Genomic DNA, 10,027 nt, shown 5'->3' on the forward strand with positions numbered 1-10,027 from the left:
AATTAAAATATGTAAAATTTAATATAGTTTTAAGGAAATGGTAAAAAATAAAAAAAATTACACATAAAAAAAATCATGATTTTTGTTAACTGGGCGGATCATTATTTATATGATATCGCAAACGAAAGAAAAATTTATGTTTTTACAATTATCTAATTAACTATGTATACTCCATTTTTTATATTTTTTTTATATGATATCACACATTCGTAAAAAAATAGATAGTTTAAGATGCAAAAAAAAAAATATTTACTTGATGAATATAATATGAATGAATTTTACAAATACATCATTTAATAAAGTAAATATTTACTTGATCCTACAGGTTATCTACATACTATATATATGTAAAAAGTACAATAAAATCTATATTTTCTGAAACAAATAGATTTCAGAATATGAAAAATATATTACAATTATCTACAGGTTATACATCAAATAAATAAGAGATGATAAATAATTATATTAGCTCATTTCCATTAGCCAATATTAAAACAAATTTTGATCGATAAGTTATTAGAAATAAGACAATAAACAATGTGAAACAAGTTAAATAAACAAATATATTTTTTGTTAATAAAAATAATCATTTTTTTGAAAGTATAGATTAAAATCTAATATTCATTATAATGGAATATGAATATTGAACATAATCATGCAATAATTTATTCATATTTTGATAAAATCACTAATATACTATTCTTTCTAAAAAAGTTTCCAAAATCTTCTACTATTAATATTATGTAATATCTGACATATTATATTTTCTAAATTGCATTTAAATAATAATATGTTGTTCCGCATTTTTTGCTATCTTAAACATGATAAATACCTTAATAATCACTAACCCATCTATAAATAAGATCACACATAATGTTTCATTTAATATTTAGTAGTTTATTTTATCATATATATATAAATAAATAAACCAATGTTTAACTATTATTTTAAAGAATGTCATAATACAAATAAATTACTAAATAATAAAAATTTTTTAGTATTTTAAAACTTTTTTGCATCCCCTAAGATAGATAAATCAATTTGTTATAGATCAATTTGTCTAATAGTAAAATGTAAATCTAATAAGATAAATATATAATAAAAACGACAAAATACATGTGACGATTTGAAACAATTAATTTACATCATACAAAATATAAAATTATTATGTTTGAAAAGTTATATAAACGTTTAGCTATATTGTTAATGTTATACATATATATCACTAATGAGATAAAATAAAATTTTGTATATATAAACGAAGGCAATATCTGCGCGTTTGCGCGGGTTCAAAATCTAGTTAGAGTTAAATGTATTTTTCAAAATTTCGTGATTCCACTACACAAATTACTTATTTTCAACAGTCCGTGTCCGTGAAACCTGTCAGAATCTATATAAAGAAATGGAATATTGTGGATTAGACAAATAAAATGGTGTTTTGTCAACTAAATAGATAAGTTAGAGACTCAGCACTGATATAATTTTTACAAAATATATCAAATATAATTTAGTATTACAACTAATTTTTTTTTTTTAAAAGTTAGATCAATACTCCCTCCGTTTCAGAATGATGTTTGTTTTAGGTTTTTCACACTTATTAAGAAAACATATCAGATTTTAGTTACCAATGCATTATTTTCTGTTGTGGTAAAAAATGATAAAAACGAACTCATCCCAACGCGAACTGTCACCGGACATCGAATGTGTATCGACTATAGGAAGTTGAATGCTGCCACAAGGAAAGATCACTTCCATTTACTCTTCATTGATCAAATGTTAGAAAGATTGGCAAATCACCAATATTATTGTTTTCTTGACGGTTACTCCGGATTTTTCCAAATCCCTATACATCCTGACGATCAAGAAAAGATAACTTTTACATGCCCTTACGGAACATCGCATACCGCAGAATGTCTTTCGGTCTTTGTAATGCTCCTGCCACTTTCCAACGTTGCATGATGTCAATCTTCACAGACATGATTGAGAACTTCATGGAAGTTTTTATGGACGATTTCTCTGTGTATGGATCCAGTTTTAAAAATTGTCTCGATAACCTAGTAAAATTTTGGCAAGATGTGAAGAAAAGAACCTCGTTTTAAAATGGGAAAAATACTATTTTATGGTTAACGATGGAATCGACTATTTTCCACAACTTTTAACCAATAAAATCTTTATAAACACTATTATATATTTTTTAAGTTTATAATTTACAATTAATTTATGTACTGAAAATGTAAAATATATATCTTTTTGAAACAATTTTTTTTTTAAATATAGATTTTTTTGAAACGGAGGGAGTAATAAAGAATCAAAATTTTCAAGATTTTTTGTACTATTTTAGTATATTTTAAAAGATAAATAATTGTCTTATCTCTTCTCTTTATTTTTTTATATGCATATATTACTTTTAAAATAATTTTTTTTTTAAAAGAAACTCATGTACATATCATTGATCAGGATACCCTTAATATCTCAACGAAAGAGATTTTCAATTAAAAATTCTCTCTTTAATAAAGCAGCTCCTTTTGATGATACTCAGAGGACACAGCTCTGTTTTGTTTTGTTTTGTTTGTGTGCCCTCAAATCAAGGCATATGATTGAATAAAAAACATACAACAATCATCTTTAAGCACTGTTTCCGAAGAACAAAAAAAAACAACAGTCAACCGAAAAAAAGATACCACTCTATTTTAGTAGAAAGAAATCATTGCAGACTATAGACAAAATGCTTTTGTTATGAGCACGCCCTTTTGTTATGAGCACGCCACAATTGAAACTAAAAAATAACCCTAATTCGAGTAGACAAGAATCATAAAGTACACTGACTGTTTTGTCTCAGTGACTGTTGCACTACAAAAACATCAAAGGTCTTATACTAACAAAAAAATTGGAGGATTTAATTTCTGGAATCCATGAATGTTTACACAAAACCAAATAGATCAATCAAGTGACTAAATTGATTTGTAAGAAGCAATGATTATCACTGTTTCTCCATATACCAACACAGTGATTCAACTAGCAAACAGTGTGTAGTGAATCAAAAACCAAACAAAAGTGCAATCACTACTGTTGCTATTCATTAGAAATTATGTGAAATTTTTAGGCACCACGTATACCTGAACTTGACCGGTTAGAGCATGTAAGAATACTTGGAACAAAGGGTTGGATTCAACATGGTAAGGGATTAAACGCTATGAAAATGAAATGCTTCATTGATCAAAACATTAAACATTTATGTAAGAATGAATACTTACAACTAATGGTTGGACTCAACAGAGAAGACATTAAAACACTATGAAAATGGTAAAAGATTACAATTTTGTTGAAGAAGACTTATCTGTATGATCCTTTTATTTCTTTGAATGTACATAAAACGAAAACCTTAAGAAAGCATTTGCATTTTGCTCTGTTGAAAACCTAAGCCTTTTTTGTTTTCTTCCTTTCATTTGTACATGAACTACAACCCCAACTTACCTCCACATTCAGACCAGACAACACAAAAACAACAGAACTACAATCCCCAAAACCACCACCGATGACAAAAGCCTGATCCTATTAAGCTTCCATCGGATTCCCAAGTAAAGTATGGACTAAGTTAGTAGCATTCCTCCTGACTTTCTCACTCTCATTATCCTCCAAACCAAAGCATATCTCAACCACACCTTCCCTCTTAACCTCCTCAACGATCTCTCGGCTACAACAACACAAGCAATTGAGGATGAACAGAGAATACTGAATCCCTTTCAAACTCCCATTCCTCAAAACGTTAACCAACACCTCAACAAAGCCACTCACTCTACTCATCTCCTCTCTCCCTCCTCTACACTTAACCAAAAGCCCCAACACCTCCACCGCTCTCTCCATCCCCGAATCAGCCGCCTCAACAAGTATCCCCACCGACCCGCAATCCACAACCCGTTTTCTATTATCCGGAAACGAGCAGAGAGCGTAAAGAGCCGTCGCCGACTCCTTCCTCTCCCGGTCATTCCCGTGCCGGAGAAGAGAAACAAGAGCAGAGATCGCATCGGGGTACGACCCAATAGTGGCTTTGTTCACTTCCACGACAGCTAAACTCGTTAGCAGGGTAGCGGCAACGGCTTTGCAATCGGGCGACCCGACCCGTAAAACCGCGACTATCCGTCTCACCACACCGTCGGCGACCAAACCCACTTTGTTATCGTCTTCCAAACTGAGATTCAGAAGCAAAGACAGAGACTTTTCCTGCAAAGCCCGATCGACCGAGTCAACACAGTCCAGAACCGCGCGAACCGCGCCCGACTCGGTGACTTTCCTCCGTACAGACGAGTCTCGCTTCGTGAGACGGACGAGCCGGGTCAGCGACTCGAGCCTCGACTCGCGAGACGACGATCGGGAAACGAGAGTGGAGATTGAGGAGTGGGATTGGGATTGGGAGTGAGAGTGATCTTCTTGCTTGGGGCTGACGTGAGCGAAGTTCGAGATTAAGCTCCTCAGGGCGTGGTTGGGAATCAGGGAAGGGTTTTCCGACAAGGGGAGCTTGGTGATGGGGCATGTCCGATTGCCGGAATCAATCCACCGTTGGATGGAGACGCGGTCGAAAGTGTGACCCGATTGGATGATAACCGGGTCGGACATAATCTCGAGGGAGATCGGGCACCTGAAATCGTTTGGGAGCTCGAACGCCATTTTTTGAAAGTTTGAGTCTTTTTCAGGGTTTCGAAGTGAGGGAAGAGATAAGCTTTGAAGAAGAGACAGAGAGAGAAAGGGTTTATAAGATTCCCGCAGAGGGAGAGAGAGAGAGAGAGAGAGAGAGAGAGAGAGGGCTCGTGTTGTGGACCGTGAAGCTTTTTGCAGGGATGGTTTTTTGTTTGAGTTGACGAAATTACCCCTTGTGTTATTTTCGGTCAAAAAATTTAGGCACATCACGTGATTCACGACTAAATAAAAGCATAGACTTTTTTTTCTCAAAACTATAATAATTATATTTAGGTTAACTCATATTATTATATTTTAATTAATTTTTTTTTTTTTTTGTGTTCAACCTTTTAAATTTTATTTTAATGATCTAAAGAACTGTGTTTTGAAAGGGACGAAGTAGAGTGCTGGAAAGCTAATCTTAACTGTGTTAATGAATGTGATATTGATCCCCGGGAAAGTGCTGAAGGTACGGATCCTTAGCCTAATGTCCATAGAAGCATAGTTTTGTTTGCTTTCCAGTGCTCTAATCACCTACCCTATGTTACGTTCGTTGTTGTTTTTTTTATTTTTTTGAGCAACAACGTTCGTTGTTATTACCAAACCGGACACTTGTCTTGCACAGTTTGACAGGTCTATTCAAAAAAGTTATTATTTGACATTTCAGTTCAAAGCTTAAGATTAATTTTTGAAATGTTTTAGGTTAATACAATTTGCAATGTTGTTGCATTCAAATGTTTGTACTTATCACCCTTTTATAGGAACATAAAACTCACAACTGTTACTTGGGACTAATTTGGTGTGTTCTTTGATTCAAAATCCATTTGTGCTTGAGAGATTATTATGAGTTTGTGAAAATCATGTTCGTTGATCAAATCGAAAAACGGCAACATATAAAATACAAGTTTAACTTAAAAATGGACCATAAACCAATATAAAATTAAACTATTGGTTAAAAGTTGAAGAATTATAAATTTTGAATCATTAAGAGAGGTTTGTCTTCTAAATGAAAATTAATTTAACATAGTTTGGATATCGTTCTAATATAATCTCCTAGTCATTTAAAATAAAAAGGAAAATCGGACCATCTAGTATGTCTTTGATATGGAGACGTACATAGAAAATACTAAGCAAGTTACAAACCACGTTAGACAGTCGATACTTGTATCACTCAGTTTTAATCATTTTAACAAATACAGATTGACTCAGTGACGCTCACATCACCGAGGGTCAATGACCGATACAGTCATTTGGTTCACAGACCAAGATTCGTCATGCCGCTGGTTACTCGATGATGAATCAGTGTCAAGAGGACTTCTCCCAACGCAATAACCTGGCTGTTCAGGCTGGGGAATAGCCGCGGTTTCACTTCCTAGCATCATAACCACCGAAGACATCGTTGGTCTGTCGTTTGCACGTTCTTGAACGCATAAGAGTCCAATCTTTATGCATCTCAAGATTTCAAGTGGACGGTACGTTGATGGTGAAGAATCTAAGATGATCGGATCTACGATGTCTAGCCCTTTCCCTTTTTTCCAGTTCCTCCACACCTGTGGAAAGAGATTGAATCATTTTAGGTTTTTCTTCAGAGTTTTGAGTGCTAAGCAAGATAGGGTTTTAAGAGGTTTTAAAGCTTACACAACCAAGAAGATTAAGGTCATGGTCAGAGTTGTAGAATCCTTTGTTCCTCTTGCCACTTATGATCTCAAGAAGCAAAACACCGAAGCTGAAAACATCTGATTTTGTAGAGAATATTCCATCCATCGCATATTCCGGGGACATGTAGCCGCTGCACAGCAAAGATTATACTCAAATTTTATTTTATTGTTAAATTGGTTATAAGACAAAAAAAAAACAACAATGTAATGTTTAGTGAATGATTGCTTACTAAGTTCCGACCACCTTCCTCGTATTAGCTTCTGTCTCATCCCGTCCAAAGATCCTAGCCATCCCAAAATCCGAGATCTTTGGAGTCATATCTTTATCAAGCAACACATTGCTCGCTTTCAAGTCTCTATGGATAATCCTAAACCGTGAATCTTGGTGAAGATATAGAAGCCCTCTAGCAATACCATTTGTAATATCAAATCTCTTCTGCCAATTTAGCTTACAGCTTCGAGTCTTGTCTACAACCAATCATAACCGAAAATGTGTTAACTTATTTCCAAAGATTCGAACAAGAGCATTAAGAAGTTGAGGCACTAACCAAAGAGATGAGAATCGAGACTAAGATTCTCCAAATACTCGTAGATCAACATCTTCTCGCCCTCATCGACGCAACATCCAAGAAGACGAACAAGGTTTATGTGCTGAAGCCTTGCAATGAGTTTCACCTCATTCTTGAACTCATCAGTCCCTTGTACGGACATTTTCGACAGTCTTTTTACAGCTATTTCTTGCCCGTCAAGTAACCTACCCTACTACCACAGTTTCGAATAAACGACAAAGTATTTTGCATTGATAGTTTATGAAATCAAGTTTTTCAACAATGTTTACCTTGTAAACTATACCGAAACCACCTTGACCGAGCTTGTTGGCGTTAGAGAAATTGTCAGTTGCAATGGCAACAGCTTCAAAGTCCATTAATGGCAATTCGAGATCATCTGTTTTGTTTTCTCTAGATATATGTCTCCTATTAGGAGGTATTACCACTTCGTTCATTAGCAAATCTTGGCTCCTCACTTGATCAACTGTTTCACTCACACACAAAAGTAGTCAAATATATGATTAGGAACAAAGAAAAATCATACAAAAGTAAAGGAAAGGAAAGGAAAGTTTATCGGTTTACCAAATGATGTTTCAATTGCTAGTGATCGCTTCTGCTTCCTTTTCCAAAAGCGGTAGAAGATGAAACATAAAAGAAGCAAAACGCTCACTCCAATGCATGAGCCTATGATTTTTGCATTTCGGTTCGTCGTGTCCTCTGAAGTAGTGAAAGAGGTACTATGGTTAATAACCTATCATAGTTAACTTATATATAAGTTATAAGTATGATCAACATAAAAGCAGTTTCTTTTTGGTATTGGATCTTAAACCATACTAATATAATAACATTGGGGTAAATAAGTTTTGTGCATAATATGGTAGTAAAATGATTAAAGTTCAATTGACTCAGATTTATTTTTCATCAAAGATATATTACTATATAAATAGTGTTGAAAAATGTCCGAAAATATATTTATTAAGGTATGAACTTATATGGAGTAAGCCAAGTTACAAAAAAAAAAAACTATTATATGGATTATAAAGTCTACGCATTTATGCAAGGACCAAACACGTCAACATCTCTACCAAGTTTAAAAGATGGGAAAGAAAACTATTAAACTAAAAGAATGTTTGGTTTAAATTCAAAGTCTGTTAAACAATAACAATGTAACTTTGACTTGCAATATTCAATGCCCATCACGCTTTACCGAACAAAGGAAGAAAAACGCATTATTCACAAAAATTTAACTTATTATCAACCGTTACTAAAAATGACAAGTTATTTAACTCTATCAACCGTTACTAAGATATCGATTGTAAGAAATGAAAACCATACGTATACATTTTTACTCTTTTTCTATATGATTACCATCTTCTCGATGTATTATTTCCTTGGCAATTTAATGTTCCACGTCTATTTAGATAAAAGGAGAAGGAACTAACCGAGATCAGTAGCAGCCAACCTAACGTAAAGATCCTGACCACCCTTAGCATAATTCCGGGTATCCAAAATATCTCCTGTCCACACAACACAACCCGATCCACCACCTCGGATATCCGTATTAGCAAACGCAGTACAATTACAATCACTTTTGCACTTCTCTTCACATTCTTTAATCCCTATACCTCTGTCCACACTAGTCGCCGCAGTATCCGGCAATTTCATTTTCTTTAACCGCACAAACCCATCTCCACCGTTACAACTCAGCGCCGTCTTCCTCACGCAACCATCAGACCCATCTCTTAACCCCCACGCCTGTGGATTCCTCGGCTCAAACCCTCTCATACAGTTACAAACCGGATACGTGTTGGAATCGCAGTAACCGTAAGTTCCGCACTCTTTGTAATCATCACATTGGTCTTTTGGTGCGTACCAGAACTGGTTCCAGTTCTGTATTGCTTCAATCCAAGTGAACCGTTGTAGTGACCCCGTGGAGCTCAAACTTAATCTGGAGTACATGTTGTCTTTGGTGATATGGAATGAGTAAGTCACTTCTTGATTACTCGTTGTAAAGTTGAACTCTATGTAATCGAACGGTTGCATTTCCGGTACACCACTAAACCGGATTCCATTCCACGGACCGCTCCGGTACACTTGCGACGCTTTGTTCCACAAGAAAGCCTCCGGAAACCCTCTTGTCTCGAGTTTGAACGAGTAATCGCCGCTTGATGGATCATCAGGACTTTTCCACGATCTCAAGAACCAGTTAAACCCGGTTTTGAGATCCCAACCGAGTTTCATCTCCGGAAGTAAAGTATCTGTCGGAAAATCGAAACTCTGCCACAAAACTACATCTGGATCGTTGTTGTTAGAGTCTCTGAGCACGAAGTTACCGTTATCAAGAAGCTCTGCCACCACCGGAGATCTCACATCTCCTCCTCCGGTAAGATTTGTCGACCAAACAGCTGTATCTGATCCATCGACGACCACGAGGTTACTGTCGGAGATTTTGAGAGTTCCGGTCGAAGTGGAGAGAGGATGGTCTCTGTTTGCAACCCATACGTAGGTTCTCTTGGAGATTGCCTTGTACCATATCCCGAGATACCAACGAGAAGACGAAGAGGGTTTGAAGAAACCAAGCTCGAAGATATTACCAGGAGACGAAATGGTCTTGTTGCTTGAGATGGTTAGAGATTCTGTGGCCGACAAAGTGTTGGCAGAGAAAGAGAACGCAGGGAACAGAAGTAAGACGGAGAAGAGTACACCTCTCATGTCTCCACACAACATTCTTGTGTTCTTGTTTTTTCTCTCTCTCTTTGTTGAGAAAATTATATGTAAATTTGAGGATTTGATTTTTCATTGGAGATATCGGACATGTTTTGTGTTAAATGCATGAACTTTTATTTACTTGGATTATCAACATAAATTCCTTTCTATGCTTTTTTAATTTTCTTGGTCTTCCAGGTTTGAACATACTTATATGTAGTTATGTTATGTACAGTCGGATTGAGAGTTGACCTACGTGTTAAGAAAGTTGTTTTTATTTATTTTGTCAGGCTTCCTTTCGTTTCTACGCGTTATCTTTGTTAATAAATTAAATATCACAGTTATTCAGTTAACATAAATGACTTTACTTCCTTTTCTGATTTTTTTTCCAGCCAATAGTCAGTCAACCGGTTTGTATGTATGAGAGTTATACTCCTCTGT

At 35.2% G+C, this 10,027-nt stretch overlaps 2 protein-coding genes across 2 annotated transcripts; both read right to left on the bottom strand.

Annotated features, from left to right (window-relative positions):
• Positions 1-3,456: 3,456 nt before the first annotated feature.
• Positions 3,457-4,790, bottom strand: LOC106324405 (U-box domain-containing protein 8). Its single transcript, XM_013762380.1, has one exon. It carries the CDS (start codon positions 4,663-4,665, stop codon positions 3,556-3,558), a length of 1,110 nt encoding a protein of 369 aa, XP_013617834.1. The 5' UTR covers positions 4,666-4,790; the 3' UTR covers positions 3,457-3,555.
• A 789-nt stretch (positions 4,791-5,579) lies between these two features.
• LOC106306115 (receptor-like serine/threonine-protein kinase SD1-8) lies at positions 5,580-9,714 on the bottom strand. The gene is given in 8 exon segments (XM_013742595.1): positions 5,580-6,224; positions 6,313-6,463; positions 6,563-6,800; positions 6,881-7,091; positions 7,171-7,364; positions 7,463-7,597; positions 8,323-9,672; positions 9,675-9,714. Coding segments are annotated over 8 exon segments (2,649 nt in total). The 3' UTR covers positions 5,580-5,894.
• Between the last annotated feature and the right edge of the window lie 313 nt (positions 9,715-10,027).

This window comes from Brassica oleracea, chromosome C1 (genome assembly GCF_000695525.1).
Source record: "Brassica oleracea var. oleracea cultivar TO1000 chromosome C1, BOL, whole genome shotgun sequence".
NCBI classification, from domain to species: Eukaryota; Viridiplantae; Streptophyta; class Magnoliopsida; order Brassicales; family Brassicaceae; genus Brassica; species Brassica oleracea.